At 35.4% G+C, this 24,713-nt stretch overlaps 2 protein-coding genes and 1 long non-coding RNA gene across 6 annotated transcripts in view; 2 read left to right on the forward strand and 1 right to left on the reverse strand.

Annotated features, from left to right (window-relative positions):
* Positions 1-1,387, forward strand: part of PTPN22 (protein tyrosine phosphatase non-receptor type 22) — a 41,848-nt gene extending 40,461 nt beyond the window's left edge. The window contains exon 21 of the mRNA XM_015247491.3: positions 1,158-1,387. Coding sequence (XP_015102977.2) covers positions 1,158-1,222 — 65 coding nt within the window. The 3' untranslated portion in view covers positions 1,223-1,387. The remainder of the gene's footprint in view (positions 1-1,157) is intronic.
* Positions 1-4,421, reverse strand: part of LOC140698255 (uncharacterized) — a 28,169-nt gene extending 23,748 nt beyond the window's left edge. Inside the window, exon 1 of the long non-coding RNA XR_012075901.1 lies at positions 4,333-4,421. This is a non-coding gene — a long non-coding RNA (uncharacterized lncRNA). The remainder of the gene's footprint in view (positions 1-4,332) is intronic.
* RSBN1 (round spermatid basic protein 1) overlaps positions 2,841-24,713 on the forward strand; it is a 42,040-nt gene continuing 20,167 nt past the window's right edge. For all 4 annotated transcript variants that reach the window (XM_006213663.4, XM_072967995.1, XM_072967997.1 and 1 more), the window contains exons 1-2: positions 2,841-4,012; positions 14,687-15,360. In XM_006213663.4, coding sequence (XP_006213725.1) covers positions 3,307-4,012; positions 14,687-15,360 — 1,380 coding nt within the window. In that variant the 5' untranslated portion in view covers positions 2,841-3,306. The remainder of the gene's footprint in view (positions 4,013-14,686; positions 15,361-24,713) is intronic.

The raw sequence follows: 24,713 nt of genomic DNA on the forward strand, positions 1-24,713 counted from the left end.
TATACCTTCCCATTTATTCTAGTATTTGCATATAACCTACCTATACCTTCCCATTTATTCTAAATCATCTCTAGATTATTTATAATACCTAACATATGTCAGTACTGTGCAAATAGTTGCTGGTGAATTGCAAATTCAAGTTTTGCTTTTTGGAACTTTCTGGAAAATTTTTTTTCAAGTATTTTTGATCCATTGTTGGTTGAATCTGCACATGTGGAATCTGTGGATGCAGAATCTAAGGATAGAAAGGGCCAACTCTATGTATACATATATGTATATTAAATATTATATACATGAATGTGTATATATTTGTTATTCATTCACAAAAAAAGAAGAAAATCCTGCCTTTTGTGACATCATGGATAGACCTTGAGGGCATTATTCTAAGTGGAGTAAATTAGATAGAGAAAGACAAATACTATATGTTCTCACTTATATGTGGAATCTAAAAAAGCTGAGCTCATAGAAATACAGAGTAGAATGATGGTTGCCAGGGGCTAGGAAGTGGGGGAAACAGGGAAAGTTCAGTCAAAGAACACAAACTTCCAGCTATAAGATGAGTAAGTTTGGGAGACGTAACGTACAGCATGGTGACTATAATTAACAATACTATATTATATACTTGAAAGCTATTAAAATAGTAAATCTTAAATGTAATCACCACACACACAAAACGGTAATTATGTAAGGGGATGGAGGTGTTAAGTAACCTTAATATGGTAATAGTTTCACAATATATATGTGTATCAAAACATAATGTTCTACACTTTTAACTTACATATGTCATATATAAACATACATATCAGTAATATCTCAATAGATGTGGGAAAAAGGATACTATATACTGAACTACCAAAGGCTATTATAACCAGGGTTCTTCATCTAATTATTACCATTATTAAGTTTGTAAGTGTTCTATACATTTTAATGTTGTTAGAATTCTATTATTATCATTTAAGCATTAATTTAATTATGAGTAATAGATTTTAATAAGTTACAATCTACTACTACTAAATCTACTACTAAACTGATCAAAGATGCTGCCTAACGTTTTGAAAAAAATCCATATATTTGCATATGTTATAATACACTCTAAAATCAAGTATTCATTTCTATATAAGAAATCTTTCTTCATTCAATTTCATTTTTGTTCCCAGGTTTTGCAAATCGTTTTTCAAAACCCAAAGGACCAAGGAACCCACCACCATCGTGGAATATTTAACACAACTTTGGAATACAGGCTGCACGTGCACCTGCAAATAAAACTACTGGAATACTGCTAGCTAAAATAAGTACTCTATATTCATAATATCAACAATCAAGATATGGTAATGCATTAATAGTTTTTAAAAGAAAAGCAATACGCAAATAAATGCCAGAAGTTTTATACTTTTGTCTCATTTACATTGCGTTGGAAATCACAAATAAGAATTTGTCATTTGAGCTTACGTATAGAGAATGCTGTATGAGAGAGTTTGAGAATGGACTTATTTTTCATTTTTGGAAGCTATTTTTATTCTATTTTACTATTCTACGTAAATATGTAAGACTTTGAAAGAGTTGTAAGATTGGATCTCAATTAAATGTGCATATTGCCAGAAGTTACTATAAAACGTGTTTTTAAAAATCTTACTTTGTGTTTGCAGTACAAAATGACTGCTTGTAACAATGACTATTCCCTGGGAGTTATGTTTGCCTAAATGGAGTACATCTTGCACATCTTTCCAAATGTTGTGGGAAATAAGAATAGTAAGAAAAGAAGTCATATTTAATAAGAGAATAAAATATATATGAACGTAATAGTCTTTAAAGACAGTAATCATTCTTTTATTTGGATATATCAATTAACAAGATGTTCAGTTACATTCCTGATAAGCTTTAGCCAGCTATTCAATTACCAAATTTGGAAGAATAATCAATAAAGTAGTTGTCTTTTGGTAGCATTTTTTTTTCATTTCAAAGTTCCTATATAAAAAACTGTATAGTTTATATCCAACTAACCAGAGGTACTACTAGTTAAATTTTTTTCTATATAAATATGGATCTACTTTATCTTAAGAAAGTTGACCTTGCAAATCTAATTTTATGTAACAAGTTAGTGGGTAATTATTATTACACAGCATTTCCCTGAGTTCTCATAATGATTTAACTTTAAAAAGTCTGTAACTTCCTAAAAATGGAATACTTAAATACCATGTGTTCTTTAGTATTCTTCATTAGGAAGCCCAAGGAAGGCACATATTGGATGAAATATTTTTACCTGTTTATTGCAGTGCAATATACAGAAGAGGTGCTCAATAAACTTTTTGTTTTAAACTAACTTCACTGTAGTGTTCATTGTGCCGGATACTTCTCCAGGCACTAGTGCTACCAAACCACAGTGATTTCCCCTGAGTTCTTTACTGTAATCAATTATTTCTAAGTATCTTTATCAAGGAGATAAAATCTAAAGTGACGATCAAATTGTAAATAGATTTCCGGGCGGAAACCCTGGTTAGCAGGGACGATTTCTGGAGCGTTCTTTGATAGACATACTTCTCAAATTTATGCAACCTTATACGTGCGATTTGAAAACATTAAGAAATTTCGAAACAGTTTTCCATCTAGAATGGAGCGGTAACTGTAGGGATGTATTCAAAATAATCAATGTTTGCTGCCGTCCCAGGCGCTGGAGGGAATGTGGCCCGACAGCGGGGTGAGGTGGGGCCGCGCGAGGTGGGGCGGCGCCCACCAGGCTCCCAGGCAGGCAGTTCTTGCACCTGCCTTGTCGCGCCTGTAGTTGTAACCATAGCAATCAGTGCCCAGGTACAGGTTCAAAACTGATTTGCAGCTGCATTCGCTTTTAAAGCAAAATCGCCCTCATCTGATAATATTAAGTTCCCCTTTCCTCTTCATCAAACCGCTTATCCAAGGGTAAAAGGCCGGAGATTCTTTTACCTCACAAAGGTTACCAGAGGAAGAGGAAATTTATAAGTAACTATGGAGACCACCTCCTCCGTGTAAAATGAAGAAAGGGGCACACGGAGACAATAATGGGAACGCGCAGACGGACTATGAAAAGCCTTTAACATTGTTTCGGCCGTTAAGTCGGTTGGCGGCAACTCTCCGCCCAGCGGCGGTTGCGTCGCGATCCGGAGCGTGACTCGGCGCACGCTCTCTTTCGGCTCCTCCACTCGCCGAGCCGCGACGCTGAATGGGTGCGGGGGAACTACCGCTCCCGTGAGGCTCTGCGCGGCCCAGGGTGCTTTACAATAGAGCTCGGTTGGAGGGGCCTGCGAAGAAGGGCTGGGAAGTTCCGCTTCCGGCATGTTCAGCTCTGGACGAAGAACGGCCGAGAAGTGGAGGGTTGGGGAGAGACTCCAATGCCCAGCGGGCCGTGCGCCGGTGGCGCTTGCGCGATACGCGGACGGGGGGGCGGTCGGGCCATTTAAATGTGTGTTTGTGGGTGAAATGGCTGCGCAGGTCGGAGCGGTGCGCGTAGTACGGGCGGTGGCGGCGCAGGAGGAGCCGGACAAAGAGGGGAAGGAGAAACCCCATGCTGGGGTCTCGCCGCGGGGAGTGAAGCGGCAGCGCCGAGCGAGCAGTGGGGGGTCTCAGGAGAAGCGGGGGCGGCCGAGCCAGGACCCTCCTCTCGCTCCCCCTCACCGGCGGCGTCGCAGCCGCCAACATCCCGGGCCGCTGCCGCCAACGAATGCAGCCCCAACCGTCCCAGGCCCTGTTGAGCCTCTGCTCCTGCCGCCTCCGCCGCCACCTTCGCTGGCACCCGCCGGGCCCACTGTCGCTGCCCCGCTCCCGGCCCCGGGCACCTCGGCCCTCTTCACCTTCTCGCCTCTGACGGTGAGCGCGGCCGGGCCCAAGCATAAGGGCCACAAGGAGCGGCACAAGCACCATCACCACCGCGGCTCTGATGGTGACCCCAGCTCCTGCGTTCCGGGAGAGCTCAAGCACAAGGACAAGCAGGAAAACGGCGAGAGGACCGGAGGAGTTCCTCTCATCAAGGCCCCCAAGAGAGGTGAGAGCAGGCGAACTGCCCCGAGCTTGGGCTCTCTCTGTTGCGATATCCCGCCCCTTTGGCCCTGAAAGAGGCCAGCCCTGTGCTTACCTCCTGCTGCTGTACTCCCCTAAGCCCACTGGGGTGGACCCTGGATTTCAAACCGTTGACACAGTCTGACCTACTTGAGGCTTCTTGCTTCGAGGCCGAGCTGTCAGTTACTTCCCCCCTGACCAGTCCCCCTCCCCGAGCCTTTACCAACGTTTGTTTTCAAATTCGCCAGGGTTTCCGCGCCGCGCGGTCCTTGGCGTGGAATTAGTAGGTGGGGTATTAAAAACTACCTGTCCAAAGTAAAGGCTTGTCGCTCAGAATCCTTTTTCCTGTTTTCCTTGATGGAAAGCTTTACTGTTCACTCTCCTCTGCTTCAGAACATTCACGAGTATGGTTGGGGACTTTAATGAGTTTGAATTTTTCCAGAGATTAGCTCGACTCAGTGGTTGCCTTGGCTCCTGTAAAGTGATATATCAAATGCAGTTTATCTTGGTTCTTTTTTATGTGGAGGTAAAAATCATTTTTAATTTTCATATGAAATCTTAATGCTCTGAAAAGGGGTGGGGAAGGTTTTCCCTTTCCTTTGATCCTAGAAAATAGAACCAACCCAGCCTCTGAAAAGTGGAAGCGTCCAGTAGTAGAGAGTACAGGCGAGAATTCCAATTGTCTGGCACAATAAATGAGAATTTATTTAATTCCAATAACCCTCACTAAAGTAAAAAATATTTAGCCCAGGAAATGTAGGACTAAATGTGGGTTCGAGAGAAATTAGGTTGACCAAAATTAGTGTTTTCTTGTTCCCAAGTACCTGCAGCATTTATTTACATTCTCTTTAGAAGAAAGGAGGGGAAGATATGAATTTTAATTATGTCATATGTTTGTATATGATTTTATGTAATTTGTTAGTTGTATCTACTCAAGATTTAAAAGTACTTTTGTGTTTCTTAGTACTGGGGCGCTTAAGTTATTGCACGTTAATGAAATTTTGTCTTTCAATCCAAAGTTCGGTGAGTCCTGGATTTCTTTGACATATTTGGTCTTAACCTAGGGCCAGTTAATTTCTTTGTTTGTTTGTTTTGTTGTGCTACTTCTAGATAGTGCAGTCTGTTGCAAATAATTGCTCAGTAACCTTTTATTGAATTGAATTAAATCTTCTTTGGTGATACCCGCATCTTATCCTTAGGAGTAGAACTTGTGCCAGCCTGACAGGAGTGCCAGTTTTCGCCACCAGTGTGCAATGATCTTGCTCTCTTTTATTTTTATCTTTCTTTTTCTCACTTTCTCATTTCATGTGTGTACATGTTTTTGTGTATTTTGACTGTGCAGAGCTGAGGGAATCTAGAGATCATCCAAGTCAAATTTGTATTGTAGAAGAGAGGAAACCAGGGCTAAGGTAGTGAAGACACTCGTCTAATCTAGTCACAGTTAATTAGTAACAGTGCCAAAAAAATGAATCATTGGCCTAATGGGGGGAAGTACCCGGATCTCCTGAATCCCAGTTCAAGATTCATTCCCCAGCTGCATGATGTTGCTTTCTCCTTTTGCTATTCATTTTTTCCACTTCTTTGCTTACCCTTTCCCTGTTCCTTAGCATCCAAGTGGCAGTGGCCAACCCCATTAAAAATTTCTGACTTGGCCCCCTTTTTGGGGGGATAGTGGCAAATAGATGATAATAATTCACAATGTACTTCTCTGAAAATTGCCGAGGCCCATGTCTTTAAAAAACAAACAGAAACATAAAACTAAAAGTTAAAAAGAAAAAGGATATTGCAACGTAGTGTTAAGTAACAAGGTCTGAAGGGTTTTCTGTCTTGTTGATTCTTTTGGCAGAAATTCATCTAGTGACAACCATATGTATTTATAATAATCATAGATTAACTTTTTCTTGTGCATTATTCATAGAGCTATTATAACATTTCAGTTTAATGAAGTTTTGCTCTGATGAGTGTTATTTGGGTCACACGTACACAAAATAAGAGGTGGTCCAAATCTGTAAAAAAAAACTTGAATTCTGTTGTGCCATGTTACATTACAAAATCAGCTTTTATATTCAAAATAAGTATTTTTATTTCCTTTAAAAAAAAAAAACCAAAACCAAACAAAACCAAATAGAAACAAACCTTTAACCCAGATGCTGCCTGACAGAATTTTCTCTGATGATGGAAATATTTTCTATAAATGTGTTGTCCAGTAAGGTGGCCATTAGTCATATGTGGCCCTTGAAACAAATATTTTCAAGACTTGAAATGTGGCTAGTGTGACTGAGGAACTGAATTTTTAATTTTATTTAATTCTAATTAATTCATAATTAGATAGTTCCTTTTGGCTACCACATTGGACAGTACAGCTCTAAGCATTTGTAGTTTGCCAATATGTGAAGATGAAAAGTGGGTGAAGATTAGGTCATTTATACATTTTAACTTTTAAAGAAATTGAGGTATAATTGACACATAACTTTATATCAGTTTTTAAGTGTACAAAATGGTTCAATATTTGCACACATTGTGAAATGATCACAACAATAAGTCTAGATTAAACATTTTGACTTTTGAATGAGAGATTGTTAGATTATATATTCTGGGGGGAAAGGTTCCCTGACCAAATACATTGGGGAAAAAATGTATACAGTAGCCTTCTAGATACATGGCATACATTGGCATTTTAAAAGTTCTGAGAACCTTACAGAAAGTAAACCGGTTTAACCTTGTTTAAAACAGGCTTTTGCATACACTTCAATAGATACCTTTTGTTTTTCCACTCAGTCTCTTTATACTTGTTACAATGGTATGCTGGAGGCGTGCCTTTGGAGTTTAAAAAAATTGTGGCTCTACCGATTATGGCATGACCATGGGCAAATTACTTTAATCTCTCTCAGTTTTAGTTTTTCTGTCTGTAAAATGGGGTTGTGATGTTTCTTTTGTCAGATTGTCATGTGGATTAAATGAGGCAATATGTGGAAAGCATGTAAAACAATGTCTAGTTGTTATTAAGCACTACTTTTTTAATTTAAAAAAATTTCTTATTAGGCACTGTTAAAACTGCTTTTTGTTACTTTATCATGCTTGGGCCTTGAAACAACTCTAAGATTAATAAGGAGAATGGTTGGATCCTTGTTATTTACAGAACTATGTCTTCCCTTCTCTTTTCCTTAGATTTTCAGAAACTATTTTGACTTTTTATTTTGAGATAATTATATATTCACAGGAAATTGCAAATAGTGCAGGGAGGTCTTTACCCTTTACTAGTTTCCTCCAAAGGTTACATCTTACATAACTGTTGTATAATGTCAACACCAGAAAACTGATATTGGTGCAATGGTGTGTGTATAGTTTTGTGCCATTTTAACGTAGATTAGTTTAACCACCGTTGCAATCAAGATACACAACTGTTCTGTCACCACAAAGATTCCCCCTTGTGCTATCCCTTTGTAATCTTAGAACTTCCTGTGTTTCCCCACCTTCCGCAACCCTTAGAAACCACTAATTTGTTCTCCAACTCTATAATTTTGTCATTTTGAGAATGTTACATAAATGGAATAATATGGTATGTGAACTTTTGAGATTTTTTTCCACTCAGCATGTCCTTGAGATCTGTTCAAGTTGTGTATATCAATAGCTCACTCTTTTTCATTGCTGAGTAGTGTTCTGTGGTATAGATACACCACAGTTTAACTGGTCATCTGTTGAAGGACATTTTGGTTGTTTCCAAATTGGCCATTATGAATAAAGCTTCTGTGAACATTCATGTTCAGGTTTTTGTATGAACATAAGTTTTCATTTCTCTGGGAATGCAATTGCTGGGTCATATGTTAAGTGTATGTTTAGGGTTTTTTTTATTTTTTTATTTTTTTTTATTTTTTTGTTTTTGGAAGGTATTGCCAAACTATTTTCTGGAATATCTGTACCATTTTACATTCCCACCAGCAATGTATGAGAGATCCACTTCCTCCATATCCTTGCCAGTATCTGGTATTGTTACTATTTTTATTTTATCTGTTTTAATAGATATGTAATGATACCTAATCGTGGACCTAAGTTTCATTTCCCAGTGGCTAGTGATATTTAACCTCTTTTTATGCCATTATTTGCTGTCCATATAGTCTCATCAGTAAAATGTCTCTTTATGTCTTTTGCCCATTTTTTAATTGAATTGGTTTTTTACTATTGAGTTTTGAGAATTCTTTATATATTACAGATATGTATATCCTTTATCAGAATAATGGTTTGCAAATATTTTCTCCCACTCTATTGTTTGTCTTTCCATCCTCTTAAAGGATAAAGTCCAATTTATTGATTGCTTTTATGGATTGTGCTTTTGGTGTCATGTCTAAGGTCCCATGACCTAAGTCCCAAAGATTTTCTGTTGTTTTCGCAAAAGTTTTATAATTTTAACTTTAATGTTTGAATCTCTAATCCACTTGAGTTAATTTTGTATAATGTGTGAGGTTTAGGTCAAGATTCTTTCTTTCTTTTTTTTTTTTTTCTATGATACCCAATTGCTTCAGCATTTTTTTGTTGAAAAGACTATTCTTCCTCTATTGAATTGCTTTTGTACCTTTGTCTGAAATCGGTTCCATTGCCTATTTTCATATGACCTGTGAGCTAAGAATGGTTTTTACATTTTAAATGGTTGGGAAAACCCCATGACACGTGAACATCATTTGAAATTCAAGTTCAGTATCCAGAAATAAAGTTTTATTGGGACACCACTTTATTCATTGAAATGTATTGTCTGTGGGAGTTTTCACACTACAGCAGTAGAGTGAGTAGTTGAGACAGACCATATGACCTGCAAAGCTTACTGTCTGGCTCTTAATAGAAAAAGTTTGTTGACCTCTGAGATAGATCATTCAGTTAAGAAACATGTTACTGCACAGAGCCCAACAGTACTCAATCCAAATTCTTGTATAGGCTGATTATGAATTTCAGATTCCAGACATTTGGAGTTGCTTATAAATAGTTGAAACAAAAATTTAATCTGTAAATGCAAAGGTAAACTTGCTTCATATATAAAATGGAAAGTAAGTTATTTTCAAAGAGGTGAAGTGTCACACTTCAAATTTTCCAGTTAGTACGTGATAGAACTGAATCTAGCACCCAGTTTTTTTGCCTTGTCTAGTTGGCTTTTCACTTTCCACTAAGCACATATATATTGTTAATAAAGAGATTTAAAATATTTTTTGTTTCTTGTAAACAATAGGCTTGAGTCTTAATTAAATGATAGTTACCTATGTCTTTTGAAATCTTAATTTTTTTCTGTTCTTCTTGCTCATAATAAAGCCTAGAGGAAATAAACTTCCTTAAAAGAAAAAACCCATCAAAATAAATTATGCTTCTTTTTAGTTATTTTTGGCTAATAAATGTACAATTTTAATAGTATTTTAATAATTTTTTAAAAGGAAAGGAGGAGTTGATTCCTGTAGCTCTCTTCTTCAGTGTCGTTAAATGATAGGATTGCTCTTGTGTATTCTTGTGAGTCAACCTTCCCTTCTCACTTTTTTTCATTTTTGACCAGCTGTCCAACTGCTATTACAGGGAAACTGTCCCCAAGTCACACAAACTAATCGAAATTTTCTGTGATGTCAAAAAACTATTAGCAGGAATTTTAATCCAGAAACAGCTGATTGTTTTTGGTGATAGGAATGGGGAATTACTTGGGGGTTATGTAGAGAACTGAAATAAACAGATAACCTCATTTATCAGATCAACACGTTCAGGGACTGATGTTTTTCTTTATCCAATTAGAGGGAAGCAAAAAAGCCTTTAAGGACTTTTTTTGCAGAATCTAAATAATATTCTGTGATTAGGCAGAATTATCATGTAATTGGCACTCAATAACGTATTTGTTGAATGTAGTGATGCTTCCCTTATTGGAGGTTTCTCCAAGCCACTTCAAGTCTTTTGCTGAAACTGGACAATTTTAGTTGATCATCTAAGAGCAGTGCTGCAGAGGAGAAGATAGAGAAGGCAGAAAGGAAGAGAATGTAGTGTAGTGTATTGGAACACTTTTGGAGTCAGACAGGTGATAGTTTGAATCTAGATTGTCATCTACTACCTTTGTGACCTAATATAAGTAACATCTTATTTCAAACTTGTTTTCTTCTCTATAAAAAGGATTTATAAATGTACTTTACTGGTTTGTTTGAAAATTAAAGTGAGATAATATACATGATCCCTAGCAGACACTTGGTGAATAGTAGTTTTCTCTTTCAGAGATTTTTTTCTCCCCATTTTAGGTGATTTTCTTGTGGTACACCACATTGTACTCTAAGTTGATCATCTCTAGCTCTAGTTTTGATATACCAGAGTTATTGACAGTTATTTCAAGGAAGGTTATCGAATATCATTATGAAAATCATAAAAATGGTAAGAGAGGACTTATTGTGTGTCAATGAGGGCCTTATATTCATTGTCTCATTTAATTCTTACAATAATTCTGTGAAATAGATACTAGTATTAGTAACATTGTAGATGATAAAATTGAAGTTTAGGGAGATTTATGAGCTTGCCCAGAGGCCTTAGTAAGCAGTGGAGCTGGAACATTAACCTAGGTCTAACTGTAAAACACTTGCTCTTAAATAGCATATCTACTGCCTCTACAATTCAGCTATTTTGGAGTAATAATAGTAGTTAACATGTATAATTTGTCATGTTCTGGGACTATTCTAAGTACCTTATAAGCTTTGTTTCATTTGCTCTGCAAACTGATTTTATGAGGAAATACTGTAACTTTCCCCCATTTTACCAATAAGAAACAAGATACAAAGAAGTTAACTTGGAAAAGTTAGTACTGCTAGGAAGTGATAGGACAGTGCAGCCAGTCACTTTTAAACACCATAATTTGAGGGGTGGCAGGTAAAGTAAGGCAGTGTTTTAAGCATACAATGATGTACTAAAATGATGGCCTTCAAAATCTGCAGCTTTTTATTTTTCCTTTTTAGTCAGGCTTTTCTGTGGAGCTGGAAAAACGTTATTTTCAGAAAAGAATTTATTTTCAGAAAGAATTTATTTTCAGAAAATAGAACTTTAGCTAAACTTTTTTCTTTATTATGATTAATGAAATATTTAAAAAAAATCATAATTTTGCTTTTGCTTATCCACCATGATTTTTTGGAATTGAGGATACTATGTATTTTTAAGTTTTAAGCTATAATTCAGTCATAAGAATGGTGTTATGAATTTAAGTTTTGTAATGTGGAAAGATAATTTTTTTGAATTAATGAATGCTTTCAATAGTGTTGTTAAATTAATGGTACTATTTAATGATTGATAATATTAATGATATAAGCACGTAGAGGATTTTATTGATAATGTCATATATTAATCTATAGTTATAATGGCCTTTTTTAAGACAGCCAGCAGTTTGTCTCTAAGATGTTTGTGTCTTCTTCTGTAGAATGACATACTCCCTTTTATATTTAATTTCACAGTTTGATATGTGAAAGCTTTCCTTAATCATAGATACAATGAATCTTGGCTCTTTTTCTGTAAAAGAACTGTTGTCACTAAATATTAACTTTTGTACTATAGGTAAATACTCAAAATACTACTTCCTGAATATGTTCTCTGGAAAGCTAAAATCTCTCAACTAGAAGTGGAAAGATTGTGAAGACATTGTTTTTTTTTTTAAATTGATATATAATTGACCTATAACATTGTGTAAGTTTAAGGGATACAATACATTGACTTGATACATTTATTGCAAAGACATTGACTTTTAAGTGACATTTTTAATTCAAGGCAAGACAACCTTGGTATCATCCTCTTGAAGCAATAATGAGTTACTGTAATAACCTTTAACAACTTTGTATATGTATACCATTCTCAGTTAGTTGCTTCCACAATAGTTCAGAAATAAATTCTGATTATTCATGGAAATTCACTGGCTAGTATGATACAGTCTCAAATTTCTCTGTAAATAAAGTCGAGCTTTCTTTGTCTCAACCTTAGTTAAGTATCAAAATTCAGGAAATAGGATTAGTGAAGAGACTGAAATTTATTCTGTTTTAAACTTTTATGCCGAAATATGAGATTACAATCAATTTAAGGTCCTTTTCGTTTCCTTGTATAGTGGGTTTTTTTTTGAGTTGGGCTATGTTGCACTAATTGAATGGTTCTCATATAAATGAGTTTTGAATAAAACCCACAGAGACTTGGCCATGATAGAAATACCATTGGTAAGCGGATAGTAATATAGAAAACGTGTTACAATCAAGGCAGCTCCTTCTTGGTGTTAATTTCAGTGGCAGATCTAGGTCACAATTCATCTTCTGCATACCAAATACCTTCTCTGAAGCTTAAATTAACAGAGTCTATTCAGAGGAATTTTTTCTTTTTTTTTTTTTACCTGCAAAATTGCCAAAACATTTAGCAGAGGGTAATTAGATGACTGTTTTAAAATTGGTCTAACCTTTATATTTAATGGCATTAACATTTAGTTGGTTGGGAGAATTGCCCAAATTACCAATTTGATATCTGGAAAGAGTATTTAGATGAATTTTATTTGGTAAGAAATATAAATGACTTTCACTAAGTATTTTAAGGAATTCTCAAAGCCTTAGTTATATATAAAGTAAAAGATTGCTTTTTCTGCCACTTTAAACAATCTAATTATATTATATTTTGGTGTATGATCTCAGTTTAATCATACTTGATGCCTGCAAATGAAAGGTTTTCTTTTTGTTGTTTAAAAGCAAATATTGAACAGAATGAAAATCATTTGGTATCTGTACACTTCAAAGTCTTTGACTTGTACTTTTAAATATTTTCTTTAGAAGATTTTGTAACTATTGTGATTATCCGGTGATTTGGAATGATTTTGTATAGAGTACTGCAGTTGTCATATATTTACATATTATACCAAGTAAATTCTTTACTGTAGAATTTATTGAACTTATTATCTTCAGATGTGATAGAATTAAGAATATCTGTCTTAATACTGAATTACTTGAATCATATCAGAAATACTATTTTTGAGTGGACAAATTCTATACAGTAAATACCACACCAAGCTGGAAGGTTGGTCAGGACTATACCTGATATTTAATCCTAAAGATTTCTTGCCAAGACTATTTTCCAACTAGTAAAGGTGCTATTCTATTTTGGGTTTATCAACCCATGATAATCCTTTAAAAATTAAAAAATATTTTTTAAATTATAAAGGTAATATATGTTTCTTGCAGAAATTAGAAAATACAGATACGCAAAAAAGAGGAAACCTAGACATTTATAATCCTACCAGCCTAGGTAGCCTACATTAATACCTTGGTGTGTATTTCTCCAGATACTTTTCTGTGATGTATATATAAAAAATACATATAGATCAGTCATACTTTTTTCTCTTTAGGTTCTTCGCTTTCCTCTAGAATATTTTCCCTAGAAAATATGCCTGGCCTGTTTATTATTTAGGACTCAGCCTAAATGTCACCTCCCAAAGAGAACTTCCCCAGCATTTAGAGTAGCGTACTGATACTTTCTCTTTCTAGTCCAATGAGATTGTAAGGTCCAAGAGAGTAGGGATCATGTCTGTCTCTGTCAACACTGTATTTCTAGTGCTCAGAAGTGTCCCTGGGATGTAGTAGATACTTAATAAATGTTTGAATGAATGAATATTTAATATTATCAAAATGGAATCAGATTATACACGTGTTAGGTGCTTTGGAAAGAAAGGTAAGATATATATCTCTGACCTTAGATTGCTTGTAGTCTAGAGGAAAGGTGGAAAATTAAATGTGTAATAACACAGAATGTGGTAAAGTTCTGTAATAGGGGAAGTATAGTGTTAAGGAAGCACATAGGAGGAGTAGCTGTCCAGTTGGGTTGGGAAGAGTTGTTAGAGAAGGCTTTCTGGAAGCGTGACAATATAAGCATTTTTGTAACCTTGTAATTTGTCAGTTCTTTTCATCTATAATATAATTTATAATGGCTGGGTAGGATTTTATCAGAACGTAAGTACCAGAGTTTAATCAAATCCTGATGTTAGACATTTAGAGGATTCCATAAATAACACTGTCATGAATGTCTTTATCCTTTCTTAGTTATTTTCTTGGGTAGTTTTTACTTGGGGGTGGAATTTATGGGTCTAAGAATTATAAATATTTTCAAGGCTTTGGTGCATATATCCATTTTCGGGGGAACCAGATTGTCCTCCATGAAGGTTGTACCCAGTTTATATTTCTAATGATAGTATATAAGAATGCCTCACCCCCAAAAATATTGTGAGTTAGGTAGGCAGAATGGTGTCTTATTTTGCCTTTGTTTGCTTTGTCTAAATGAATCACAGTAATTTGTAGACAAATAGGATAATATGATGAACTTCAATTTAGATTTTACAGTGGTTTTTGAATAGCTATTCGGTACAGTATGGCATATGTGAAATGATCTGGATATTACCTTTAGTTTGGATTGCAAGTCATATTAAGTTATATGCTTACCTTTGCATTACCTACTTTTTATCATAATATTCAACCGAGAATATTTTTGTGTTTTAAGATCTTTGTCTCATTCATTTTATAAACATATAAATTATAATGACAAATTCAGAGAAACTGAGAATAAGCTATTTAGTTTGAGATCAAGTACCTTAAGAAGCTTGTATGTTGACACTAGGCCTAGCAACTAACTTCTTTTTAATTATTGTGGCCAGAAACACCAGATGAAAATGGTAAAACCCAGAGAGCTGATGATTTTGTCTTGAAGAAAATAAAGAAGAAAAAGAAAAAGAAACACCGAGAAGATATGCGAGGACGACGCCTTAAAATGTACAATAAGGAAGTACAAACCGTCTGTGCTGGCCTGACCCGCATCAGTAAGGAAATCCTCACCCAAGGACAAATAAATAGCACTTCAGGTGTTAATAAGGAGTCCTTCAGGTATCTGAAAGATGAACAGCTGTGTCGATTAAATTTGGGCATGCAAGAATACCGGGTACCCCAGGGAGTACAAACACCTTTTATGACTCACCAGGAGCATTCTATTCGTAGAAATTTCTTAAAAACAGGTACTAAATTTAGCAACTTTATTCATGAGGAACACCAGTCCAATGGTGGTGCTCTTGTCCTTCATGCTTACATGGATGAACTCTCATTTTTGTCTCCAATGGAGATGGAGAGATTTTCTGAGGAGTTTCTTGCTTTGACATTCAGTGAAAATGAGAAAAATGCTGCTTACTATGCTTTAGCAATAGTGCATGGAGCGGCCGCTTATCTCCCAGACTTCTTGGACTACTTTGCTTTTAATTTCCCGAACACTCCAGTGAAAATGGAAATTCTGGGCAAGAAAGATATTGAAACAACCACCATTTCAAATTTTCACACTCAGGTAAGGTAAAATCATTGTTAAATTATTTAGTAAATACAGGTTACAGTATCTCAAAAGTATTAACCTCGTTCTGTTGCTTAACACATAACAGTACACTTCTGATAAAAATTCATGGTGGTGAAGGTGGTTCATATTGTTTGTTTATACCTCTAATTGAAAAATTCTAATTGCTGAAGTTCTTTGGGATGTGGATTGTTACTTGCTTGGTCTAAGAAATGTGTTAAATGTCTTTACAAGTCTTTGGAAAACCAGCTTGGAAACCGATAGTTTTTCACAAATCGGGTAATGTTAGTATGGAGGATGTGATTTAGATCTGGTAGCATCAAGGCAACTTTAGTTAAAACTTACCTTTTATGTCATAATAAAACATACGAGGACATTGGCCTGTTTATTTGTCAGGTTTTTGCTGTTTCTGTTTCTCTTTCAGTAACTTGTTGGCAGTCTATCCCAGAAACATACCCCATTTATGTGACTTGGAAGTGTCACTAGGAAGACGGCCGTAGACTCTGCTCCTTCTGCCTATGCACTGTTGTAGGTGAAGGCATTTTCTGAAGCTTTGCTTGGGCAGCTAGGCTTAAGTCAGCAGGGAAACCTCTCCTTCCTTTTTAACCAGTTTTTTCAATGAAGTTATTTTAGGGCATAAAAAGTTGATAATGTATCCTATTTTTTTTCTTGCTTGCTTTTCTCATAAGGATTATGAATACATGAATGGTCAGCTGTAAATTTGTATTATAGATATAAATTCTGCACAGGTTTAGTGAGAATATTTAACTTTTTAGAGATTTATGATTATATAACCTCTTTTTTTTTGGGTTATCTAATAATTTGCTGCCATTCTTTTCCTTAAGATTTTTTTTTAGATAAATAGACTGTTACATAATAAGACTCTCAGCTGCCTGCATTATAGTGGTTTCAAGCCACTTAGGTTTATATGAAACCTTCTTTAACTTGAATCTTTTTAGTGATCCTTACCATCCTTGCCTCCAATGAGGGGAGCATCCAGTTTAGATTTATAAGCTTCAGAATTTCTCTAATTGAAGTTCTCTCTGCAGTAGAGAGAGCAGGAGCAGCCAATCTGGAGAGGTCGCAAGATGGGGCTGCCCAAGACGTTGGAACACCATGTGCAATAAAGGGCTTCGTCTTGGATTTTGGCCTTGTTACCACAATCAGGTACCGAAGTGCTGACTTTTGTAGTAGATTTTGTTTTTTCTTTTTCTTTTTTTTTTTAAAAGAGGAGTTTTGCCCTTTGAAGGTTAAGGAATCCTATTTTTATAAATATTGCAAAAGGGACTGAAAACAGTTCTCTTAATTTAGTCCATAATCATCCTAAGTCCCTCTTTAACAAAGAAAGATATTGCTGAGAGCAGAATTAATGTGCTCTGTCACTTTTTTAGTTTAGGAAAATGCAGCAAATTTTCTCTTCTAATTGATAGAACAGCAAGCATATCTGAGAAATAAGCCAGAAATTTGGGTGAAAAAAGTCTTGGTTTTGTAATGATGACTTTTTAACTTTCATATTAGTTAGTCTCTAGTGGATCAAGCTTATATATCAATAGACAGTACCCAGACTGAATAGTTAATAGAAGGAAATGTCTCTAAATATTCCCTGCTGATTTTTGTCCTCCAATTAATTTTTTAAATGGAGCTGAAATTTAAATGACTGTACCAACAACTTACCTTGAGATTTACTTAGAGATTTATGAAATAATGACTTTATAAGAATGTATCAAATTATTACTAACTTGGAAATCATTAATCACTTCAACCACATAAGAATATTGAGGACTATTCAGTAAGTCTTGTGCTCTGGTGATCCTGGAACTTAATTTTATTTATGAATTTTTAGTCATTTCAGTCATTCAGACATACGGGGTGGGCAGGGGAGGTTGAAGTAGCCAACGAAACTATAAATTTGCAACTGTAAAACTTTGGCACATGATGGGATGGAAGCTAACACAGTAGTTCAGATTTCTTTGGCACTTCATAGTTTATAGAAATGCTTTCACATTCATATCTTAATATTTGGAATAATCTGTGGGATGGGTAAGCAGTTTTATCTGTTTTCCATTGAAGAAACTGAGGTTTGGAGATGTTCATTGTTATGCAAGGTCATGTAGCTAGTAAGTGGAAGCAGTCACTGTGCACACTTACGCCACTTGAATAATAGGTGCATCATTTTACCATACTCCTTCCTTCCTTTAACATTTGGAGAAGGGACTAGGCTTTTATTTGTCTAAATAAAAGCACTAGTCAGTGCTTTTTATTTATGCGTTTTAGTCAGTGAAATTAAAATATCTCAGTTTAACACAGTATTCAGAATGCTATTCTAATAGTTTTTACAGATACCTTTAGATTGTTGGGAATTAAATGAATACCCTAGGTATTTTGGACTTCAGTGTTTTGTGAAGTCATATGAAATTCTGTGCAGCCTATAAATGAAATGAAGTACATTTTTTATTATCTTAGAGATACAGCTAATGGAAGTTATTTATAGTTTAAATAGGTAGACATGATAATTATTCATGACTGACTGACTAACTGACTTCCTTCCTTCCTTTCTTTCATTCTTTCTTAATGGAGGTACTCGGAATTGAACCCAGGACCTCATGCATGCTAAGCGCGTGCTCTACCACTGAGCTATACATTCCCTGCTTCATGACTATATTTCAAGATAGTTTATTCAGCAATCATTTATTGAGAATGTACCATGTACTGCACATTCTGTTCTGAAAAGGATTAATTGATGAGCTCAATTTAGTGGAAGAGATGAATAAACCAGCAATTGTAATACAGTTTGATAAGTACTAGAATGGAGGTATGCATAGGGAAAACCTTATAATGGAGCATAGTTTGTGGTGTTCCCTAACTGAGATGTGAAGTGATTAGAAAAGGCATTTTAAAGCGTGTGATGCTTGAGTAGAGTCTTGAAAGAAGATTAGTACTTAGCCTAATACTAACACTTTAAGCAAAGGGAAAAATAGCCTATGCAAACACATGGAGACATTAGAGAATGTGGAATTCTTCAGAAGCTGCAAATTCTTGACATGGCAAGAGTACATGCTGACTGTTAAGGGGTGGTGGGAGTTAACACCAGAGGGGTAGACAAAATCAAAGTTGTGAGGACCTTTTTATGATGTGCTTTAAACAAAAGTTAGTACTTTTTCCCAAAGGTAATGAATGGGGAATCACTGGTGAATTTTAATAGGGGAGTGCTATCAAGTTATGTTCACAAAGATTACATAGTAGTGTGAAGGGTGGAATTGAGGAAAATGAAATTGGAAGCAAGACTGGTTAACTATGATAACCAGATCAGAAATGACCCATGTCTAAACTGATATTGACACTAGAAAGGAAGGAATGAAATTGGAGAAATAATTAGAAGTTGGGGTTAATTGCACTTGGTGAGTGAGAAGGATAGAGTCTTAAAATGTGGTTTGGACAAATGGATGGATGGCTGTGCTGATCACAGAGTTGATACAGGGTTCAAAAAGTTGGTTTCTAAGGGTGTAAGGTGTTGATGAATTGTTTGAGATATTTTATGTTGAGATACTTGTGAAGATGAACAGAAATATCTGTTAGGTAGTGAAATACATGGATCTAAGATTGGGAGACATGAGAAGCAGAAGTTGGACCATTAGCATATGGGTGATCCAGGCACAGCATTAGAAATGGAAGAAATGAAGCTAAGGATGGAATTCTGTGATGCACCTGTATGTATGAGGAACATGGAAAGAGAATAAAAAGAAAGAGAAGTAGAAGGAAGATGATAATACAGGTTTTTTCGGTTTTAAGAATGATGGAGTAGGGGGGAAGGTAATAGTTCAGTGATAGAGCACATGCTTAGCATGCACAAGATCCTGGGTAGAATCCCTAGTACCTCCATTAAAAAAAAAAAAGAATGATGGAGTGATTAAATATCACATCCGTATGTGAGGTCAAGTTTGATACGGACAGAAAAGTGTTAGGTTGCTCAATTAAGAATTTAATTGAAAATATTATCAAGACCAGTGCTTTGCAAACCATCACTATCTAAATATTTTAAATTATGCTGCTTTTTTTTTAAGAAGCTTGCTATTTGTTCTGTGAATAAGTTTGGATCATTAGGGAGCTTGCTAGAAATGCAGTCTCAGACCCCCTACCCAGATCTTCTGAATCAAAATCTGTATTTTAATAAGATCCTCAGGTGATTCATAAGCACGTTAAGTTTTGAGAAGTGCTACTTTAGTACTCACCTGTTCTAGCTGGAGGAAAGTAAAATGTAGCTTTGTTTTTATGCAAGAAGAATGATAGCTTCTGTTATTTTTATATTTTTAAATTAGTGTAGTAGCAAAGCTAGGATGCACATACAGGTTTTCTTTTTCTTTTAATGGTCTATTAAAAAGTGTTTTTTAACAGCAGAGTAGGTAAGTTCATGATAAATATCAATTGAAGCACCAAGCTGATCCTCAAGTTTGATTACTTAACTCTTAGTTGATACAGGATAACTTAGTAAGTTTGAGTTTCTAAAGGACTACATATGTATCGACACAGTATGGTATTTTTACAATTCTGTAGAATTATTTAGGCCTAATTAAGTTTTAAATAGTCATTGGCTAAATAACAATTTTGACCAAAAAATTAAGTGTTTATGGAATCTTTTGTCAGTTAATGGAGAAAAATTAATGTTCACTAAGACATGTATTTCTCTCTTAAAGTATGGAATAAGTATAATTTATGATCTTTTTAGTTAGGTGTTAGATCTTGTGATTATTGGCTACTTGAAAACTTTTTTTTTTTTTTGAAAACCTTTTGAATGGTTTTCAACTTTGAAGTGTGATAGTTCTGCAGTAAGTATGCAATCCATGGCTCTGTATAAAAATCCTGTGGCAGCTGATAAACTGATTAAAATTTCACATGTTCTTCTAGTTATTTTATAGACTAAGAAGATTTTAGAGCAAATGGGAGCCATTTCTAAGCCTTTGTTTTATAGATGGGGAAGGTTACATTTTGGTTGGCCGTCCCCAAAGTTACATAGTGGAAGATCTTCAAAGAGGACTTGTTTTTTCTTCTGTCTCTGAATGGTATTTAATCCTATAGATGAGGGTTGAGCAAATTTCAATGTGCATGTAAAATGCAAATTTTGATTTTGTAGGCCTGGATTGTAAGTCTGCATTTCTACCAAGGTCTCAGATGATGTTGGTGTTGCTGGTCCCAAGAATCAGCAAGGCTCTCAGTCTTAGATTCTGTCCATGTGTTTCAAACAAAATCAACAAAAAACACTAAAATATATGTGAAGTTAAATGGAGAGTTGTTTTAAATATCACCATCTGAGACTATTTTCCCAATTATAGCATCTAAGTAACTGATGGGTATATATGGAAATGAAAGGTACGTGGTAGGGAAGGGAGCAGATTGATTTAAAAAATATGTCTACCATAATAGGATTTTGTTCTCTTTATCTGGCAAGTGTGCATATTTTAAGTTCTGCTTTAAAAAAAATTCTCTCTACATGAGATTGAAATCTTACTGAGAGTCATAGCTCTTTAACTTTACATGGTAGTAGATCTTAACAACTGTTACTTTTTCCACTGTAAAATGATAATGTGTACTGTCTCAGAGAAAATCAGCAACAGTTATTTCTTCATTTGTATTGTGGCAAGGCTTAAAATGGACTTATTATATGTGTTCTCCATCTTTGATTAATATAACTAACATTTTATAGTAAATTGGTAGTACTAATTAAGAGAGTAGAACTAGTAGAGTGCTTTATGACTTGGTAAATAACTTAGAAACTCTTAAGGAACTACACATTAGTGTGCTATTTAAAAGGAGAAATAAATATTTTAGGTAGCTGACTTTATAAAACAGCATAAAAATGGTAGGTTGGTTCTTTTTTTCTCTCATTCTAAGTACAGCTTATAATAAACTCATTTTGACTCACACTGCTTTTTCACTGTATATTTTATAGTGGAAATGCCTTTCTGTTCAGGTCACAGGGTTAGGAAGATTGCTGGCTAGCTTTTTCCTTTCTGTTTTTTAAACAATCAGCTCGAATGGGCTTCTTCCTGAAACATGAGTTATGTGGAATAATTACTAACCTCCCCTTTCCCCTCTCCCCTTCCTCCCTCAGGGTTTTTCCATATTTTGTATTTCTAGCTTGGTGTTCTTGTGAATTTTTCTTTTATAAAAAGAATTGATTTTTCTAGAGCAGTTTTTGGTTCATAGCAAAATTGAGAGGAAGGTACAGAGATTTCCCATATCCTCCCTGTCCTCACATGCGTATAGCTCTCCATCATCATCATCCCCACCGTTGATGAAATTACACTGACACATCATAACCACCCAAAGTTCATAGTTTACATTACAGTTCACTCTTGGTATTGTACAATCTGTGGGTTTAGACTAATGTGTAATGATATGTATGTGTCCATCAATATGGCAACATAGAGTATTTATGCTGCTCTAAAAATCCTCTGTGCTCTTCCCTTTCTCCCCTTCCTCCAACCCCTGCCAACCACTGGTCTTTTTAGTGTCTCCGTAGTTTTGACTTTATAAGAATGTCATGTAGTTGGAATCATATAATGTGTAATTTTTTCAGATTGGCTTCTTCCACTTAGTGTTATGCATTAAAGTTTCCTCAACGTCTTCATGGCATAATAGATCATTTCTTTTTAGTGTGAATATATCTCATTGTCTGGATGTACCACAGTTTATTTATCCATTCACTTACTAAAGGACATGTTCGTTTCTAAGTTTTGGCAGTTATGAATAAAGCTGCTATCTTCTAAGTTTTTAACTTATTCATGGCTTTCCTTATAAAAAGGTGTGTTCATTGGGAGCCCAGTTGAGCTTATTTCACACTCAGCAATTGTTATAGGATAACTTTGTGAAGTTGAGTTTCTAATCTAAAGGACTACATATGTGTTGACACAGAGCAATTTGCATATTCAAATATAATTGTTTAAACTTTAACAGATATTATAAATATATTTAAAAATTTAATGCATACAAAGCTAACTACTGTTTTCTTATTGGCATTATCCCCCTATGTACGAACTATTCCACAATCTTTGTTCCCTCCCCACTTTGCCTTCTAATTTTGCTAAAGGCTGTTTCCCCTGTTTGGTGTTTTTTTCCCCTGTTTGGAGAAAAAGGCACAAAACAACCAAACAGGCCTTCCCTCTGGTTGTTTTGTCTTCTGCTTCCACAGAAGCCTTACTTTTTTCTGTTCTTTGGTCTCTGGTTACCTCCCTCCAGTCCTTACACCTGTTTCTTCCTCCACTGTGCCCGCAATGCATATACTTTGGGAGGTGGTAGAACTCAGTTTGTTCTTTGCTTTTGAGTGCCATTTCCAGGGCAGAGTTTCTCAAACATGCCAGGTCCTAAGAATATCTGAGTTGCTAGTTCCAAACACATATTTAGAATCTCAGGTTCCGCTCCTGGAAATTCTGATTCACTAGGTCTGGATTAAGGCCTGATTCAATTCCTATGATCAGGCAAGTTTAAGAAATACTGTTTTAGACTATGTGCCATCTACCAACAGTCAGATTCCGTTCATTTGACCAGTAGATACAATCCTCTTAGAATTTTATAGAATCATAAACTAAGGGCTCTTGGAGATAATCTTGTCTAACTTCTACCTAGTGCAAATGCTTTAGAAAACCAGTGTTGGATTGATAATTATTCAGGAGCTTGTCTCTGCATAAGGATTCATAAGGCCTCCAGTCGGCCCTCAACATTGTGTAGGAAGCTTACTTCTTTGGTCAACTTGCTTGCCTTTACTTCATGATGACTATTCAGACTGTTTAATCTGTATACATCTTTTCTGAATTTCCCTCCTGTTATAGTAGAGCAGCTATCCCACCTCCTCTTCAGAAGTTAATCCTTCTGCCTGTGTTCTGGATTCCATCCCTCATCCTGCTTAGGATTTTTAAAAATTGTCACAAAATATACATAACATAAAATTCGCTATTTAAAGTGTATAATTCATTGGCATTAAGTACTTTCGGAATGTTATGCAACCGTCTCCACTGTCCATTTCATCTCTGGTGATATTAATTACACTTGTTTTGAAATTTTATTCTCAATTGTCTCTTTAATCAAGTTCCTTTTTGTTTGTTTAAATCTTTTATGTTGGGTATTTTCCTTAAATGTCTGGTGATCTGTTTATATTTAAATATGAGTCAGTACAAAACTGATTAGAAACTATGAACATAGTAGGTGGGACTTATCATTTGATGACCGAGTAGGGAATCTGGTCATATCATTGTAAGAAAAACTCAAGTTATCAGCATTTAGAGACCTTTTCTTTGGGGCTTTTAATTTCTACAGCTAAGAATCTACCCACATTTTTGCCAAAGTAGAGTAGCTTATACCCCTGTCTGCTAGGATTCTATGTAAGTGATTTCACTGTTAAATATATGGAATTTTATTCAATTCTCTTTTTCAGTATACTAGGTCTTTTCCATACTTGTGCCTGGTATCTTTGTTTCTATAGTCTTTTTGGTTCATTTTCTCCAAAAAATACATAGGTAAGAAAGTACAGGATGGGAACATGAAAGGTAAGTGGAGGGTCTGACTGACTCGTAAACAGATTTTAAAGCTGTCGCCTTTGTTTTTAGTTTAATGCTTTGTTCCCCACCTTCTGTGATACTTAGCCTTTCCATGATTTTGTAGCATGAACTTGTTTTATAGATATCTTCTGTATAGGTACTCAGTATTCAAAGTGCTAAGTCTGCTAATTCCCCTATACATTTTTTACCTTCTAAAAATGTTTCAATAGCTTGTATCTATCATTTTTACTTCTGTTCTCTTTGAGCTTCTGGGACTTAACAGCCTTTCTATTTTACTCTCACTTGAGTGTAGTTTTGGTAAGGAATATAAATAAATCATGTGTTCAGTCGGCCTTGTTTAACTAGCAGTCTTCACCTTTTCACCTTTACCAGACTTCACATTAGCTTTAAAACCTCACAGAAAAGAAGACTTAAACGGAAAGATGTTCTACGTTCTTGGATTAAGAAGAACGAACATCAAAATGATGATTTTCCCTAACTTATAAATTGAACATAATCCAAATAAAAATACCAATGGTTTTTTTTTTTTTCTGGGACAGTTGCCTGATTTGGAAGTTTATATGAAAAAATAAACAGACAAGAACAGCCAGGAAAACTTTGAAAAAGAAAAGGAGTGATGGAGGAGTGCCCTGTAAGATACCAATACATTCTGAAGATTTAATTATTAAGTAGGTGTATACTAGTTTATGAACATTGTTCAGTGAAAAAATTAAGTCCAGAAATAGACCCAAATATATATGGGCATTTGGTAAGTAAAAATGATAGCACCTCAAATCTTTGGTGGCAGAGAGAATGTAGTGT

Source organism: Vicugna pacos, chromosome 9, assembly GCF_048564905.1.
Source record: "Vicugna pacos chromosome 9, VicPac4, whole genome shotgun sequence".
Lineage (NCBI taxonomy): Eukaryota > Metazoa > Chordata > Mammalia > Artiodactyla > Camelidae > Vicugna > Vicugna pacos.